The following is a 19,997-nucleotide window of genomic DNA, read 5'->3' as shown; positions in this document are numbered from 1 at the left end:
CCCCAGGGGAAACTGTGGCTACAAATGAAGCTTACCACCATCTGCATGGAGTGAATGAACCCCCCTTTCATGTGTGAAGCGCTTTGGGTGTGATTTTTGTCATATGAAAAGCACTATACAAATATGATTCCCTTCCCTTCCCTACTGCTACCTTTTACCAGGCCATCTAGCACTGCAGTCAAGAGAAAGATGAAGCTGGATTTAAACCTGGGGAGTTGTAGTAGCGGCTCATGTCATGCCTCCGTGTTTGGGTTGTGTTTGGGGCGCTTTGTGGCTTTGTATATCAGGCCCAGAGGGAGGAGCCTGGCAGCATCTGGGCGCACCTGGCCTGTATTCCCAGGTGTGTATGGAGCGGCTGGGAGTGCTCTGCTTTCCACAGACATCACCCGGCTTCTGTTCCTCTTTTGTTCTTCAACCAAAACAACACTCTCACTTTCACACACGCCCATTAGTCGCCAGACAACCAAGATGAATCTCTGTCTCTACAGCACTGGGATGGACAATGAAGATTGTTGTGGTATACAAACTACACTCCAGGATTTGACTACACATTTTGTAAATGGAAGACAGTAGAGTATGGTGGACTGACCGGACTGGGGGTGGCAGTTGCTGGTGTGGTTGTTGCACTGACAGGGTCTGCAGCCCGTGCTGCTGAAGTGGAAGAACCCCGGGTGGCAGTCGTCACATTTGGGCCCGTACACGCCGGATTTACACACACAAGTCCCTGAGCTGCGGAAACACAAAACACAACAACACGTTAGTGAACATCTGAAGTCATTGCTATTCAGGGTACTATAAAAGGAAAAACACATTTCAGCAAATATATAGACACATCTTTTGCAGGGCAGCATTATATATTATCAAATTATCGCCAGCACAGTAACAGAAATAATATTTTGCAAAATCACTGTGCTTTTCCATCTGATTGACATTTACACAAACAGAAAAGCATGACTTACACTTAAAAATGTGTACAAGGTTTTGTCGTGATTTTTCCTCATTTCTTTCTAGCCTTCATTTGGTCATTTTGTATTTGATGAAAAAACAAATTGCTTACAATACAAGTCAAGAATGAAACAAGAATCTCAGTTTGGCCACTATGAGGCTGACAAATTGCCTTATTACACGGTAAAAGCTAATATATGTAGTAGTTACTAATATATAATTCATGAGGATAATTTAAACAGAAGAGTTGGGTATATGTTCAGTTAGATTTTGTTTTAGAGACGGGTGTAGCCGTGTTTTGGAACTCAGCAGTGACAGCTGATGTACAGACTGCACTCCCCACAGTCTGACCATCCCTCCATCTGCTCCAAATAACTGCACTGTGAATGTCTGCACAGCATCAGAGAGAACGTTAAGCCATTTCATGCAACGATTTTATTCAATAACAGTTCATTTAGCGATTAGCGACTCTAAGGTGCTACATCAGTGTTTAAATGTGTCATATTTCAAAAGATCAAAAGAGGAGCAAAGGAACTATCTCTATAGTTTTCTACTAGTTTTTTTTTTTCACTGCAAGAAAACAAAGCAATTTGCAAAACAAAATAATCACAAAGTCTGCAATTATTTAGGTTGTGCAATATCCCCTGTGCAAACAAATAAAATCTGGGGGTTTTAGATTTGTTGGATGAGATTTCCTTGGTCTCAGGTCTCAGTGACGTCTCAGAGACCTCTCAGAGACCACATGGACACTGGACTCCGCTGAAATTTAAGACTACTTGGAGACTCGCATTATTGCCAGAGGATGTCTCGGAGACATCTCCGTGACTAGCGTCAAATCAACTAGGAGCTTAGTATTGCAAAAATATTATACAATGTGCTTGAATTAAATAGCATCAGATTTACAAATCAGTGTAAAATACAAACCACAACCACATCTCTACGCATACATCTGAGGTATACTTCACTAAAATGGCCACTTTATAATGAGCAAATGTTGTTCTACTACTCTGTTCCTACACACAATAACGGGACGCTGGTTTGGTTGCATAAGCCTGTATCAAGCTCAGCCAGTGCCCCATTTGAAAAAGCCTGGAGTGTATCTGCCTCAGTGCCCCGCTGTGTTTTACATAAGAAAATCAGAGTGGAAAATAGAAATCCCATTATGTTTGATCCCATTGGCAATAACACACAGTTCGCTTCATTTCAGAGGTTAAAGATGATGCGGCTTTGTGTTGTATTACCATATTGATAATTAAAAACAGGGAATTAAAAACACAGCACAATATCAGAACCAAGAGTGATTGCCGCATAATGAGTTTGAAGTTTAATAAGACACAGATCAGCCTTGGAGCAAACCAGGTGATGCTGAGCCCATGAGCAACTAAACTGCCCAGCTATCTTATGTCGAGTTCATGTGATGTTCGTGAATTCGAGAAAATGCACATGATAGCTCGCTTAACTGAGGAAAACAACTTGGGAACTCGGGATAAAAGACGATTCCCGACCTCCACATTTGACTGGAAAGCTGATTTGCTCATTTGTTGTTTAATCTGAGCTTTTTGGCCCATTGTCCTCGGAGAAACATAATTGTGAGCGAAATTTAGGCTTGTAAAAAGAAAAACACTTAGCTTTCAAGACGCCAACACCAAATTCAAATGGCCGAACTCTAGTCAATGATGAAAGTCAAGTCAAAATCCCTACTTTTCGATATGAAAAGCCCATGAACACAAACCAACTGGGAAAAATCACGCTCCCTCTTGGGATATCATGCCCCCCAGTTCACATGACAACAGCATTATATTTGGCTTCCTGTAGTCAAAGCAAAGCAGCAACTCATGCCCAAAGAGAAAAACAGCTGAACTCCTAAAACATGTAGTTTATTATTCTTTACTTTCGTTCAACAAAATCAAGTGTTAGCGATATTTCATACCACACGTACAGTAAGTAATGTTTTCAGAAAAGAGCAACGGTCGAAAGCAGGGTAAGAATCAGCTCAACAACTGCATGGTCAGAGGTTCGAATTTCACCCAAGCGCATATGTAGTTACTGCTGTTGTGTCTAGTCTGGTCACGTATCGACCCTGTCCCGCACACCTTTCTGTTTCCACCACACACACACCTGCAGTTGTTGTGGGCAGAACCCCCACGGAGGAGCACGCTGTACAGACCGTCATTAAAAGTTTTGTAAGCCGCAATGAGAACAAATGTGGACAAATACTGCCATCTGGTGGGATTTATGGAATCATTCAGAGGTGCCAAGGCAAATACCAGAGGAAAGAAGCAGCTAAAATATGAACTATGAAGGTAAGCTACATGCTAATGTTATGCTAACACCAGCAAAACCTGCTCTAACAGCGACTAAATGCTAATATCGGCAAAATCCCCTTTTAGTACAGCAGTATGATGTGAAATACTAAATCTGTATGACCCGCATGTCAATAGTGAGGGCTGTCCACTCTCTCGTTGCCAATCAGAGCCCAGCGTATGTTCATGTCACAAAGAACCTGAAGAGCTGCTTCACGTGGCAACCCAAGTAATTGAAAAGTAAAAAGATCACACAAGGGGCTTAAGGGGAGACACTACAGGCAAAACTATTTTTTTTTTTCAATTTTCAGGTTTTGGACCAAATTGGTCAATCTCAATCTTCACAAAAACATGTTTAAATATTGCGCTGATTCAATGTTTGCCCATAGACTTATATGGGACAATGCAATTTCAAGGGTCTTTTTCTCAAAACACATTTTTCTGTCATTGTGGCGACACTATGTCCACGTCAGTAGGACCTAAAGACTTCAAATTTTCCAGCCTTGGACTGAACAATATTTGGAAGATTTTTTTCAGAGGGATTTTTTATTATTTAATCCCTAGCCCCATTTATTGAGTTTTGAATGTCAAAAAATAAGGCGAAAATTACATTTTTACAAATTTTTCCACTAAAAAACAGCTTATTTTAAAATTAAACAAGAAATCCAAAATCCCCTCTGAGAAAGTCTTGGTAACTCATTTATCAATAAAATGAAACCATAAATTTGAATGTAGCTCTATCCATTATTCAGATTTTGTCGCCGAAAAGATGGGAAATTTGGGGCATTTTTAGGCATAAAACACCTTGTTCTTATATGAAAAGATAAAATGACAGAAAACTTGCAATGTATGTTTTTCTCACATTTATGCCAGTCATCTACAGAAAAAGTTTCAAATTGATATCTGTAAATCTACATTTTTCCCCTATTCAAGTGTCTCGCCTTAAACCACAAATAAACGCTTTCCGCTGTAGCACCATTAAACAAAGGTTGCAAACTCTCAATGTCACAGGAGGCTGTAGACATGTCGAGTAAACCGCTCCACGCCGATATTATTACGATCAGCCATAATTTTAAGCACGACTGGATTAAAAGTTGATTACTTGGCACAGTGAGAGTGGACGTACAGTGAGATGTGATTGTTTCCCACAGAGCGCCCTTCTCATAAACAGTGTCATTCTTATGGAGAACAATAACGAGTCAGTCCTGATTAGTCTTCGATCCCAGACAATGGACTTGGACCCAAAATCTGACAAAGACTTCAAACCGGCTCAAGCGAACGAGGAGTGACAGGGGAGCACTTTGGGGAAGCGTGCGCAGGGTCCGGCCACAAACAGAGCTTTGTTTGGACAACTGCCCTTAATGCAAATGAAGGGGCCCCCGGCGGCGCTCACAGAGGGACAGAGAGGGGGGTATTAGGAGCGCTTTCAAAAGAGAAACAAAACACTTTAGGACCTCACAACAACTGAGGGAGAAAGTGAGAAAACAGGCAGTGCACTTAATAGGGAAGTCGATTGGAAAAGAAGAGCTGGCACAGAGCTGGCGGTTTATCTAATCTGATGGCAAGGGATAGTGTACAAGGGCAATGTACTTCAACTATATCAAGATATAATCCAAGGATATACTTATTGGATGTAATATCCCATTGCCTAGAGAATCCAGACTCACTGCTGACCATGCGATTCAGTCTGGTAAGAATCAGCATCAACTTCCTCCACAGTGAAACATATGGAAGCAAACAGGAAGCGGAGTAAACCAAAGAACAAAACTCATCTACTGTCGATGTGTTTTTGGTCATTTACCACAGATTAGAAAAAAAACTCTCTCTCTCTCTCTCCCGTGCCTCGTCTGTATATTGTTATTGAGGTTGACTTCCGTATCCCGAGAGTGATAGTGCTCAAGAACAACACGTGACCACAAATAAACAAATATAATAATTTTATCATATTTTAGAATTCTGGATGCCAGGCTAAATATCCGATGTTACACGCTAATCAACCGGTTGGCAAAGTAAGGGTCAGTGACAGTGGGTCAAAAGTCACGCTCTTCATCTCATTCAGGTGTAGGGCTGGCCAATTATGGACAACTTATCCATTTACATTTTTTAACATGTGACTGTGACTAGATGTGCATTTCATTTTATTTATTAAATTCACTGCGTTCAAAAGAAAGAAGAGCAATCAGGAGATACTTTATAATCACTTCACATCAGTTCTGTTATTTTGTCTGTTAATAATGACTGCAATCACTTGTTGTTCTGTGTAAAATTTTTATTTTATCATCTATGTTCACGTTCTTATAGTTTTACAGTTTACTATTTATCTCTTCCACAAATTCGGTGTGTGAAACGAAGAAAATTCCTAGTCTGTGAACCCGTTCACTGACAATGGCAATAAAATCTATTGTGATTCTGATATTTGTGCACAAACATGGGTTCAAAGGATACAAAAAGACCTCTACGCCTCCCTTTTGTTGTCAATGTGTGCTTTTTCAAATACAGTCTTTAATCAATTGCTCTGTGTCAGTATGCATTTTGTAATAGGTAATGAATAACCCAAGACACAATCAATATTTTTTACTTTGGGCTGCACGATTAATCACAATCAAATTGAAATTGCAATATGATTAGGCACGATAATGTCATTTGCATTAAAACAAAATAACAAAAGGAGTCTCATCTCGTATTAAAAGTGCTGACACTGAGGTTTAGGCCTCGACAAACATGTTCTGGAAAGTCTTTGGTTCTTGTATTTAGCTATTTTTAGGAAGAATATAAACATATATTCTGTTATCTATTACAGTAACTTCTACTAAAACCGTAACATTTTTGTTATGGATTAATTACTCAGGTCTATGTTGCAGCTGGTGTAGCGGCACCCTGTATCTTTTGGCCTCTGTCCAGTCCAGTCGCTGTCTGTCCCGGGGCACGTCAGAGGGCAAAGGGCTCGTGACCCTCTCTGCCTCCACGCGCTGCTTGTGCCGACCTGCTTCGACCTGCCCCGTATGCGAGTGTGCATTAAACAAACACGGCCCACGAGCGTCACACAAAGAGCTCTGTGGCATGTGGCACAGACGCTACAGTATAATACCAGGCCCTGGCACACGCCCATTAAAACCAGTTAGGGGATTATTACATGGCGCGGTCCAGTGAGCATTTCAGAGCAACGGAGCGCAATTTATTCATGATAGAAGAAACGGTGATTGTCATCTCTCATCACAAAAATTACCTTTTGTCGGATTGTTGCTATATCTAGCATATTGTGCATGTTTTATTCGTCTTATGAGTGTCGTTGTGGTAAAAATACCAGTCAGTGTATTTAAGTATGAAGTAAGTATGATCATCGTATTTGTTACTTTTGTGAAAACTGAACTGAACTCCTAGTCTTAACCACAATAAGGAAATTGCCATGAAATTCATTATGCAATATTATTCAACCTTGGCAATAGTGTATGCAGCTGTAATGACTGCTAAAATGACTACTTTATCTTGGTATAACGCATGCATGTACGAACAAAAGCATTTAAAATTAGTATGGCGTATTCACTTTTACTCCAAACTAGCATTTTTGGCCATGTTTAAAATTCTAAAAAGTGTAAAATAAATCAACGATGGATGAATTACGGTAGGATTTACTGCCAGTGCAATGCAAATCACATTCAACAAAAATGTATTTCCTAATCAAGCGTATTTGTAAAAGCCTCTTGGTGTGATTTCCATTAAGTGTTAAAGCATCCATCTTTGTTACATAAATCGTGCTGTTTCTTTTGCATTAGTTAAGGGTTCCTGGTCACGCACAACACGGTTCGATAATATGCTAATAATAGCCTTAACGCCTAAATAAATCAAACCGCCTTTAATGCGGCGCACGGGCCACGCTGCGATCTGATTGGTAGACAGAGATCAAGCATTGACCTGCACCAGAGAGCTGCAATCTGTCATATGCCACTGGACACGGTTCAAACACAGGCGACTTAATATGCACTTTCTGCTCTTTGCTTTTTGTCCCTTGGTGGCTGCCGTATGAGACCTGGTTGGCACAAGGGCTTAGAAATTATTCTACGCAGCAATTTGAACGGTCACAATTAAGAAATCCCTAAAGCTGCTTGTTTTATGTGGTATACCTGGGCAGCACAAAGAATCACGGTTTAATTGAAAACTATTTTACATAGTGCACTATAGTGGTCACGGCATTTTATATTGGTGTCCGAATGTCCGGAGAGAAAAAAGTGCAGTGAATCAGGGGTTAGGGAAGAGGGTGTACATTCGGCAAACTCTAAATGTTGCAATTAGTAAATCTATGTAAGAAACCAATCTCGATCTGTGGCAGGTCCAAATGACTGAAGGACAGCTTCATCCACCAGGCTATGAGGAAGCTGAACTCTCCTCTTCCCTCCCCCTGATGCCCCCTATTGTGTACAGATTTCATTGATATCGCAGTTAACTATTGTCTTTTTTTTTATCAGTGGTTTGAGAGACACAATGCATTTCTTGCATTAGTGTTAGCAGTTCATAAACAGGGCTCTCTTAAACCAGAATGGCCATGTTAGAAATGTACGACTGAATCCTGAATTATATTAAATCACAATCACATACAGTAGTTCAGCAGAGGAAATGTATTTAGATATTTTACAAAATCATGCATCGCCAAGTCAGTTGCTGCAATGGGACAGTCGGTGTAATCCGTACAGCCTTCTGACCGGGGTGAGGGGGGTCTGATGTTATTGTTTTTTGAGAGGTTTCACTGCACGGGCCGCTGCGTGTTAAGTAGGTCAGTATCACACGCGCGACGAAGCTTAACCTCATTCAGAGGCCGCCATTCAACAAGACTTCAACAGACTGAGGAAAAAAAACACACTCGTTGCAATAAGGAAGGGTCAATAGGGGCCATGTGCAGTATTTTGTTGTCCTGTTGAATTATGAATCAGGAACTGTAAACTACTCGTCTTACCAGCTAGAGTACACCTTTCCGCTCAGGGTTCGTCCAACGAGGCAAGTAAGAATATGAAAAAAATGTGCAGCCCAGATCCTTAGAAAAAGGGAAGTTGAAGAGATCCACCAGCGCTTGAGTCACATGACCTTTTTACCTTGGTCTGGAGTGTCACATGACTACATGACTAACTCTGACATCACGCAAACACATGCCCGGACCTGACCCCTGTTAATTATGAGGAGAGACAAGCCAAAACATGAGCTTCTAACGGCTAATGAAGCAGTTAAAAGTTGCTAACTCGGTATTGTTGTTGTGAAAGTGCAATTGTTGTTGTGGATCGGGCATTTGTTGTTACTGAATTAGCTTATGAGTGAAAATAAATGTTCCAAATGGTAAAAGCATGTTAATGTTGTAATGTAGATGGGAAACATACATTACATAGATGCAGAGACGAGATCAACTGAGAATCATCTAAAATGTATCAAAGAGAAGGATACATACAAGAATTTAATTTATATGGCTTCCACAAACAAGTCACAAAAAGTGTTTTACGTTGCATGTATGTAGCAGGCTTCAACCAAGCACTGTTTGTTTGCAGTGCAGCATGGTTTTTCACGTTTAGCATATACGCTACAAATGGACCGCAGTGGTTGTGGGTGGCGCTCCCACGGATGCTCACGCTAGAATACACATTACAACAGAACACAGATGAAACATTATGTGAGTCATGATGAGAATAATATGGCCAAATAATCCCTTTGGATGGAGTTTATGGATTTATTCAGAGGTGCCAAGGCAAGAACTATAGGAAAGAAGCTGCTAAAAGACGAGCTATGCAGGAAAGCTACATGCAGAAGTTATGCAAACACCAGCTAAAGTTGTGCTAACACCGTCTTAAGTTGTACTAACAGCGGCTAAAGGCTACCATTGACAAAATCACCTTTCTCAACAGCAGTATGACATTGTGAAATATAAAATCCTGTATGTATGCCATGTTTTAGTGAAGGCTATCCCCTCCCTTCTGGCCGATCAGAGGCCAACAGTCCGTACACGTCACGTTAGTAACAGTTCAGCACTTAGACCTGTAGTGTTGAGCACGGTCCCAAAACGTATACCTGGCTGACCCTGGTTTGACCGGTGGAAACACTCGACAACACAGGCACACCTGGCATTGGGCTGGGTAGGAAGTGCCACTGAGCCACTGTTGCCCCAATGATTAAAAATAATCATTTCATTAACGCAATTGCTAATAAAAGACACAGTGACCTTTAAACTGGTTTTAAGACTGGTTTGGTGAGATGAGAGTCTATTGTGTACAGTAGCTTGTTGTGGCTGTTAACATAGTCATTTCAACTGACTTTTGGCGTGGTTTTGTAACTTAATCTCATAAACACTGGTCTATTTTGTTCCTCATCAATAATACATCTCAGAGGAAACTCATATCCACAAGTCCACAGATATAATTACACCTAATAGTGATCTAAACACACACATGTACTGAATACTGAAATATTGTCAATTCCATTAAAAAACAACAACATTAAAACAGTTGTAGTTTGACTGGGGGGAAAAATTGGAAAATGGCAAGAATTTCAAGGACTGGTAACACTTGACTTGACAATCTCTCAAAGCAAAGTAACACTGTACCATTTGTTGTGCTAGCCAACACAAACCCTTATCAGCACTAGAAACGCAGGTTGCGACAAAATGGGAAGAGTTCAGTAAATGTCCTTGAGGCATAACTGTTCGAAAGCGCGGGGCAAGTCTGGACGTCTTCAAAACCAACCGTCACTCAGCGCTCTCACGGCGAGGTGCGCCAGAGTTCAACCCGGCACCATCCGTGAGAATTGAGACGAGGGATATGAAAATGCTTGTAAATTCCTTTAGCACATACCAAAGCATCGAGGAAAGATTAAATGTACGGTGTGATATGAAACACAGGTGAGCATGAAAAGCCTTTGAAAAATTAGTTAACGATAATTTACAGCAATAGTTTACCATTGTGTTAAATCAAAATGTCATCAAATTTCGGCGAAGAAACAGAGATCAAGATCAAATCAAAGAAAGTTAAGGAAAATCATGGACAGAACTGAATTTTAGCTGTGTTTAAACCTTAGCCACAGCTCTGCCAAATTGCCAGCAAATATGACGGAGGAGGCAATTTCGTTTAAACACATAATGGATCACTTTTCAGTTCAAAAGCTTTCATTATGTTCTCAAAAGCAATGACACAGTGGCAGATTTTCATGAATAAATGAACCCAAGAAGCCAAAGCTTACCAAAGTGCTGAACAATCAGAGAGAAGAGCCACACCACACTGTATGTCCTCATTGGCCCAGTACAGAGAGGTGCAGCTGCAACTGTAAATCTCCAGAGACTCTTGTTTTGGGAGAGAACCAAAATGTACAGTATAGTGATTGCCAACATCTGTGGGGTCTAGAGAGGAAGACCCCAGGGGCGCCATCTGCCTCAGTGCACAAGTGTGAACAACTGAACATGACTGAACAATGATACGGGCTCCCCAAAGTGCATACAGAATTGTTGTTAAGACGAATAACTGTGTTAAAAAATAACTATGGCATTGTGAGAGGAAGTGTGGTCAAAGTAGTTCCACGCTCTGAATCAAGTGTGCAGAATGATTGTGCAGCTATTTTCCTCCTCATACAAAATGGGAAGGAAAAAACATCTTAAAACCCTGAAAAGTCACAAATTGTTAAAAGCTGGTCAAAGGGATGCAGCCCTCTTGAAATTAAAAAAAATATTGGGACGGGACACAGAACTAGGGATGCACTGATACTGGTATTGGATATCGGAGCCGATACTGGAAAAAATACGATACCGGGAATCGGCTACAAATATCCGATACCAGTTTTGGCTCTCAAAAAATTCTTAAAAACACAACTTTTACCACCTAAATCTAAGTGAATATGGGCAATGTCAATGTATATAATGTATTTTTGATCACCGCACAAAATGCTGCACTAGCAATAGCATGCTAAAGCTAGCGGGTGCATGCTAATGCTAACAAAAACTAATCGAGGATGGGTCAGAAACTATGATAGAAATACCTAAAGAAGCCTAGTAAAATAAAATAACCACTGCTAAAGCCAAGTGTTTGTATTTTAGTTTAAGAAATAACTGATCTAACATATTTGTAATGATCAGATCATTTCATGTGAATGTAACCTAAAGCCTGCCATATACCCAAGGATATTTAGTGCAGAAAAGTCCAGTGATCCTTGTTTAATGTTTATCTATTAGTTTATCAATATATATAATTGATCATTGATCTGTAATATCATGACAATAAAATATGACTTCATTGATCTTAAAATGGAGAGAAGAGTCAATTAAATTTTCACTCAGAGAAAGCCACTTTTAAGAAAGTCTCTTGGTATCGGTAAATATCGGATATTGGCAGATACTCAAACCCCAGTATCGGTATGGATTGGTGCATCTCTACACAGAACCAAATGTTTTGTTGCTAATAGAGAACTGGGTCGTGAGAAGTGAGATGACAAGAGAGGAAGCAAAGTAACGGTCAAAGACTGAAGAAAAATCAAGCCGGCAGGAATCCATTATCAAACAATGCTGTCATTTTCTGCAGCTGTAAACGAACCGAAGTGTCCAGAAGTACAAAGTGTTGTGAGAAAGTGAGTTAGAGAAAGTATTAACCCAACCACTATAGAACAATTCAAAGGTTTTATGGACTGATGAAATCTGTATCCCTCTGACCAGCTATTCATGAATTGTGACTTTTTTAGAGTTTTTTCCCTCCCATTTTGTGTGAGGAGGAAAAAAGCTCCATAATAATTCTGCACTCATTACAAAACATCTCTGTGCATGCAGTATAAGTCATAAGAGTTTGTTCAATGTCATGGGGGGATACATTAAATAAAGAGCGGGTTCAAGAATCCATCATATTTTTAGATTATCTTTCAGTCGAGGCTATTGATGTCCTCCTGACTCGGCCTGATCTGAAACAAAATACTAAATGTGCAAAAATAGGAGTAACGTGAGTCCTGCTGAGTCAGATGCAGCATGGAGGATTTGCAAAGTCAATCAATGCAACATGATGGAGAGGAAAAAATACATAGGTAGCTCATAAATATAGGAACTCACAGATATTTCATGGCCGATACATTAGTCATTTAGTCTCATGGAAAAAAAGTTTCAAATTTGCAACATTGTAATGTAATTAGAGAAATGCGTCCTGGAGTAACACTAATTATAACAGCGGCGCTTCCTGCTCAAAGCTGATTAGACAACAGTACAAGGTCAGGCTTCATGGATGAGGATCATTGGCAAGATTATGTGCTCGCATCCCTGTCGCCTGTGCTCATTGTAAAAGGGCTTGGCGTCTGACACTTGTAAAGACATTGTGTAATCAAGGTTATACCTGTTCTTTTACGTCATTGCACATAAATTTAACATGCAGATTGTGCAGCGAAGAGCGACCAAATCCAATTAATTTGGAATATACCGTAAATTAGGGCTGCACAATAGATGGCAAAACTCTTGTTATGGCTAACTATGACATGAACAAAAATGAATAAAAAGAAAAATTTTAAAATTGTAGTTTTTGTCAATTTAGCTTGTTTCATTACGGTCCTGATTTAGAAGTTGTATGCTTCTATTGACACGATCAGATAAAAACAAAAAATAACTGTCTGCAATCAAATTCATTGAAATGCATCATATTGAAACAGAGTTGATTAAGCTTTGTAATCTTTTGACCTTTATTTAACCAGGAAAGTCCCACTGAAATAATAGATTAAGTCCTGGCCCCAGAGCGGTTCCTAGTGCCTGTTGTTGTTTTTTTATGGCGGGGAAACCGGAGTATTTGGAGGAAGCCTACGCAGACACGTGGAGAACATGCAAACTCCACGCAGAAAGACCCCGTCCAGGTGGGAATCAAACCCGGGACCTTCTGACTGTGAAGCATGAGCGCTAACCACTGCGCTACTGTGCCACCCAAAGTTAAGGATGTTTTGCATCTAATTTCTTCACTGCTTCCTGAACGACTGAGAGCTTTGATACTGCAATATTGAAGGCAGTTATTTGAAAGCAGCTCCATGTCCTTCTAACCAATAAAATGCTTATCTAATCTCAAATATCAATATTAACATATTTTCTTTCTCTCAGGGAGGCTTATGATGTCTCCTTTCCATCGTCTGACCTGACCTTGCGCCACAACATTGTATCACATTAAGCCGTTAGCCCTGTAATATTAAGAAGTGCCATGAGCTGGTGACAGACAGACGACGCAGGGGCGGAAACATCTGCAGGCGCGATCAATATTTCATTACACACTGAGGCGCCCCCCCGACAGACCCCGACCACTGTACAGCACATAAGGAGAAAACAGGCTTCGCAGACGAGAGCCGAGCCCAGAGGAGGTGACCCAAATGCGGCTTGTAGTGACAGATACAAGTGGCCCGTACAGCTCTTTTGACACATATTGAGTTGACAAATTCAATAACAGTGCATTCAAGTCCTATGACATGGTTTACAGGAGGCAGCAGAGATGAGTAAATCCCATTATGGCCCTCGGGAACATTGAATAAGGACGTTATAGATGTCAGCCGAAGGAGTTGTTGTTATAGGCCTCAAGGAATTTGATTTGAGAGGGTTACAGTCAGGTGATGTGTGAGACTGGGTGAATCCTGGAATTATCGAATGATAGTGGTTTGTTCTAGATGAGTTCAAAACAAGAATTAGCAATTGCCACAATAATCCATTGGTTCAGATAGGGTCAGAGAGTTTCAGTGTTTTGACCAAGCTGAACTGAGCAAGGCACAGTGCAAGGTTTGTTTCTAATGCAAAGAGCTTTGGAAGGAGAGTTTCACTTCCATCTGTTAAAGCCCTTATTAAGTTAGGTATACTTAAAAAAAAATCAATCATTCAACAAATCCATTGAGGGTCTTGGGAGAGTGAAACAGTTAGCATTGATCAAATACACACAGACATGGGAATAAAACAAAATTGAAGCATCTTCTACATGTGTCATATAGATCCATCCATCTTCTTCCGCTTATCCAACACTGGGTTGTGGGGCAGCAACCTAAGCTGCCTGGATCAAACTGCACAAGCCCCTTATGCCTCCTCTGGCAGGTGGGGGGTCCAAGCCAGGGCGGCCTTAGGACACTCCTCCAGGTTCAGCACTGGGCGTTGGCAGCCCGTTATGATGGTCTCTCATCATAATGGTTCTGAAACGCCTTTCGTCTAACCTGTGTTACCTGTCGTCTATGACCTGTTTGCTTAGGAGACCCAACCAGGGGCACAAAGCCCTCGATGACAAAGCTCTTAGGATCATGTGATCAAACCCCTCCTCCACAATAAGGTGGCGGGTTGAGGAGGCATGGACTGATTTTATTCTTGCACTTATAGTGAACAGTCTTTGAGTGTCTAGTACAGCAATATAAACTAAGGCTGAGCACCGTAAACTATAATAAATACAAATAAAAAAGATATCTGAGCAATACTTTTTCTGATACTTATACTAAAATATTTGTCATAGAGCTGAAACAACCAAGTAACTTCTTTTAATTCTGTCCCTGGATCAAATGACATCAAAATGTTGATACTATAATGGTATTGTTGAATGGTACCGGGCCAGACCTAATTTTAACATTTTACGTATACAACACATTTTTACTACACAGTGTAGGTGTTTCAACTGGGAAGTGGACTGGATAAAGCACAACGTGTTTGCTGAGAAGTATAGCACCCCAAAGGGCAAACTAAAACATAGCAAAGCAACAGACCCTTTCCATGAAATCAGGCAAAGTTCATGTTCATGCAAACGAAGGGAACGATTTAGTAAGGCTTGACCGTAGGTGTCTGTTCTGTTGTCAGTATATAGCGTATAGAAATGCCAGTACCATGCTTTGGCTCGGGCCTGTGTGGTTCCAGCACAAACTTTGAATACATTTTTGCCACATGATTCCCAACAAAACAGCCTACTGACACAAAACGTATACTGGCAAAAGACAACACCACACAGAATAGGGAATAACACCAGGCCTTCTTCTATAAAACAGACTCAAATCCTGAAAATATCCATCACTGCTTCCTGCACCTCCACATTTTGTTTACGTGCAGCTGATGTCATTTGCTGAAATACTGCAGCGTCCTGAATGTCACACTGAATAATGGATTTTAATCCAACACGTAAGACATTCACAAAACCAGCGCTACATTCAAAATCCGGTTTTATAAGAGAGGCTTATTCAAACAGAGATGTCCTTTCACGTCACGATAATTCGGTTCCTTTTACAGACAAGCCCTGGAGGAGCACTTCCACGTCGTCGGCATGGCAGCAAACAACACAAACTGTGTAAATATCAGATGTTCCCATGGAATACAGTAAAAGTTAATCAACATACGACAGACTAAAACGTGTAAGTTCAAAGTCCATGAGATTGACTGTCTGCATGTCAAATTATCACAATTTCTTTTCAACTATTGTGAGGCAGTGATCCAGTATTCTGGTGATAATGACGTGTGAGAGAAAAAACATTTAGCCACAAAAAGCTACAAAAAGATGTATTAGTTGAAGAGGTAATGTAGTACAGGTAATGCCAATGAGTTTCTCTCTGGTTAAAACTTTGCCTTTCTCACATCCTCATGAAGACTGTTCCAGATTTTTGCTGCGTGAAACTTGAACACAGCCTCACCGTGTTCAGTCCTTACTCTGGGAAACACCAGGAGACCCCTCCCTGAAGTTCTCAGGGCCCGAGATGGTTCATACGGCTCTAACATGTCATAACTACTTTGGTGCTAAACCATGAAAAGACTTGTGCAGAAGCAGAGCTGTTTTAAATTATATTCTCTGAGTGACAGGAAGCCAGTCCAGAGACCAGAGCACTGGACTAATATTGATGTATTTCCTGGTTCTTGTCAGGACTCGAGCAGCAGCGTTCTGGATGTATTGCAGCTCTGAAAGCTCGTTTCGAGAGGCCAGTGAGCAGCCGTTACAGTCGTCTAACCTGCTGGAGACAAATGCATGGATAAGCCTCTCTAAGTCTGGTTTTGACACTATTCCTCTGATCTTAGCAATGTTTTTCAGATGGTAAAAAGCTGATGATGTTATTGCTTTGATTTGACGTGGCTGTTTAAGTTCAGGTCTATGATTACGCCTAGATTTTGAACCTGATTTTTTGGTTTTAGAGAGAGAGACTCAAGGTGACTGATAACACTTTGTCTTTGTGCCTGTGGGCCAAAAACAATTATCTCCGTTTTGTCTGAGTTTAGTTGAAGAAAGTTGTTTTGCATCCACGAACTGATCTGTCCGATGCAGTGACAGAGAGTATCTACACGCCCATGTTCACCAGCCGTCAGTGACACGTAGATCTGAGTGCCATCTGCGTAGTTGTGGTATGACACATTATTGCTGTTGGAAGCATGTAGAAGTTAAATAAGAGGGGTCCCAAGATTGACCCCTGAGGTCATGGCAATTTTTTTTATAACAGTACCTAAAGCCACTGAAGATGGAATAATAAACACCCTCTATTTTGATTTCATCACAAGGCTACTCCTTCTGGATGCAGTGATATACGATGTCCAGAGCATGACCAGGTTGTTCCCGTCTCCATCTAAATAGCATTCGATCAAAAATAGACAACTCCGGATGTGTTATTCTGACAATGAAGGCTACTACACACAAAAGTAGCTAGTGGTTTCTTGCCAGAATTAATGGGAATTTAGCGCAAACTGTGCCTCAGTCTATAAATGGGATAAGCTTCAAACTTCAAGTCTGTTTGTTTGACTATCTTCATCTGAACATGTATTAAGAAATGTCCTTGCCAATTCTTGATTCATGTTACATCTAACCCAAAGCCACACAGGACGTTCAGAGTGCAGGTGTGCCTCTCTCCAGCCTCTAAGCCGCAAAAGAGAAAACACAGCACTGCCGACTCAGCGCCTCTGACAGCATAAATTAATGCTTCAATATGGCATTTGTAAACCACTAATAACTAGCTCTGAACGCCTCAGATGATCCCTGTAAGCCCAAACTATGCAGACGCTATTGTGGTCCGAGCACTTTGACCTCCGATTGGCTGGGGGGGTGGACTGGCCCCTCTTTAAATCTGGATTATAGACGCGAGTCCTGGCCTCGCCGCCGTCCCGGGACATCAGGGATCAGGGCAGGGCGAAGTGAGTGAAATGAGGGGGACGCCTAATGCTCCGAGCCAGGGCGAGTCAGCGAAGGTTTGGTGCAACAGATGGTGGAAGTTTCCTCACAAGAAAAGCAAAAAGCAACTCTCACTTGGGAAGAGTTTAAGTTAGGAGTCAACAATACAATAAGAATCATGTATTTATTTAGTAGAAGCCTGTCAATTACATCATTGCGGAAAACTCACTGACAGAACCCAAAGTTACATGAAGACAATATAGGACCTGCATGCTACTTTTCATTTTAGTAAGACTTGGAATATCGTGAAAAAGTTCATTTATTTCTGTTACTGAACTTAAAACGTGAAACTAATATGATATAGGCTCATTACATGCAAAGTATATGTCAAGCTTTTAGAATTTTGATGATTATGGCTCACAGTCCATTTTCAAAATATTCAGATTTTTTAGATTTTTAATTTGGGGTCAAAATGATAACAAATACAGGCTATACATATTTCACTTTGCATGTAATAAGTCTATCATATATTAGTTTCACAGTTAAAGTTGAATAACAGAAGTGAATGCACTTTTTCATGATATTCTAATTATATGACAAGCACCTGTATATGATACTGCTCCTGTTGCTGTTCCCTCTTTTCAAAGATTCAAAGAATTTTTATTTGTCAAACCATTTGTGAATGATTGAAATTCTATTTCTCTCATCCTTTATTGTGGAGCGGGTGGTGGAGGTTGGGAGCACAGGGAGGGTAGGTAGTTCAGCTTTCTGATGGCCTGGTGTATGAAACTGTTCTTCAGTCGACTGGAGCTGGCACATTTCACAACAATGTAGCCAACATTTATTGTGCAAACACAGAACCTATATTGCAAGAGAAGAAAACATCCTCTGTTTAGAGAGTCTGAGCTGTTCCCTTCAGGTCGGAGTTACAGGTGCCCAGCCCTGTCCAAAAAACAGCACCAGGCAATCATTTGTGCCACAAGTTTTACAATTAAGATATAGACGTGTGATGATTGTACTTGTTGTGGAGAATGTTGGCTTTGTGTATATTTTTACTCTCTTCAAATGAATTACTGAAATCCCTGCTACTACTACTACTAATAATAATAATAACAACAACAATCTTGTATAATTTGATGCACAGCACACAATGGTCTTTTTTCTATAATGTCCACGATTTTCCAAAGACTTGAATGTCATTCAATTTAAATGTTCTGTTGAACGAATTAATAGTTAATGCAGCAGCAGCATCATCATTATCATCAGACTGCAACCAACTATTGTTTTTTACTGGCTTGACAGATTAATAATCAATAACTGAATTAGTTGAAAGCTAAACCCACTTAAATATTACTGCAACCAAGGTTAAACATTTTCAAGACAGATTTACAATCAATACACATAGGACTAATTAATTGCCTAATATTTCTCATATTGAACGATGCTAAATTTCTCGCTTTGCCAAATGTAAATGTGTCATCCGCGCATAAAAAAGCCTGTAAATTCTTCATAAAAAACCTATCAATCACATTTATGTTCATTTTCAAGGTGGTCTCAATGTCATTGGTAGGGAGTTGCCACGCAGCGACGAGCCGAGGTCTGTAACGGGGTATAAAGAGGCTCTAATTCACAGAGTCGGTCAAACGGCTTTTTCCTTAATGAGTGGGCTAAGTTCAGGGGGAGACACTGGTAATCTGTGTAACTCATAGTAATCAGCTCCTCAGGGGGGCTGCCGGCTCAAGCCATAGCCGGGTGTTAGCAACATTAGCGAGGTTAGCAAGGTTAGTGGGGTTAGCATGGTCCAGACGGTCTGAGAATTATGTGTGAAAACGCTTTAGCCCCGGACAGACCCTTAGTATGACTGCAAACATGAGGAAAGTAGAAAGAAAATTGCTTGCTTAGCTTTTAGTTCTATATACAGTAGGTAGTGCAAAGAGTTGAGAATGTTTTTTTTATTACACATACCAAAAGGGTTCAGACCATGAAATCACAGAAATGCCTTTAGCTATCTGAGACTGTTGCTACAAAAGCACACATTGAACGTTCTATCCCCATACAAATGAAACGGAAAGACAGGCGCATGTTTTGTCCTTTTTATGGCATTTATATAATTTCTAAGATTTCTTTAACATCTCATAAGGTGATCTTTAGTAGCCACGGGATGTGTGTCCAACCCATAGAAATATAAGATCCAACCCCACAAAAACATCTGGATCACTCATAATTTTGCGATGATTGATGGCTAATGCTAACGGCTATGGGATAAATACATTAAGAAGGCTAACGGACACCGTCTCCCAGACTAGCCTACTTGCCGCCTCTTCTCTTTTTTATTTCTATGGTTCAGACTACTTGCTCTCATACTGAGGAGGAAAACACAGCATAAAAGTATTTTAAAAAAACTCGATAACAAGCAAGACACTGCAGCCATCCATTTGTCAAGCTAAGTAGCATTAAGGACAGTGGTAACAGAGAGTAAGGGCTGAAAGATATATCGCTATCAATATTGAGATACGAACATTCAAGATATTAATATCGAAAAAGCGAGATGTAAACTATATACATTTTCATCAATAAAACTGCACTCTATTGTATGATGTTTTTATTTTTCTGAAAAATGCTCGGTTTTCACCCAACCTGTCCTTATATCGTATATCGTATCAATATCGAGGTATCCGGCATG

The 19,997-nt window shown here is 40.5% G+C and overlaps 1 protein-coding gene across 1 annotated transcript in view; it reads right to left on the bottom strand.

Moving 5' to 3' along the window:
* The window catches only part of LOC306959343 (multiple epidermal growth factor-like domains protein 9), a 55,872-nt gene that overhangs the window by 21,738 nt on the left and 14,137 nt on the right, over positions 1-19,997 (bottom strand). Inside the window, exon 3 of the mRNA XM_079551431.1 lies at positions 590-729. Within this exon, the coding sequence (XP_079407557.1) occupies positions 590-729 (140 nt within the window). The remainder of the gene's footprint in view (positions 1-589; positions 730-19,997) is intronic.

The sequence above is a fragment of the Gobius niger genome (genome assembly GCF_951799975.1).
Source record: "Gobius niger genome assembly, chromosome: 1".
NCBI lineage: Eukaryota > Metazoa > Chordata > Actinopteri > Gobiiformes > Gobiidae > Gobius > Gobius niger.
Note: the sequence above shows the minus strand (reverse complement) of the source record. Positions and strands in the feature narration are given on the sequence as shown.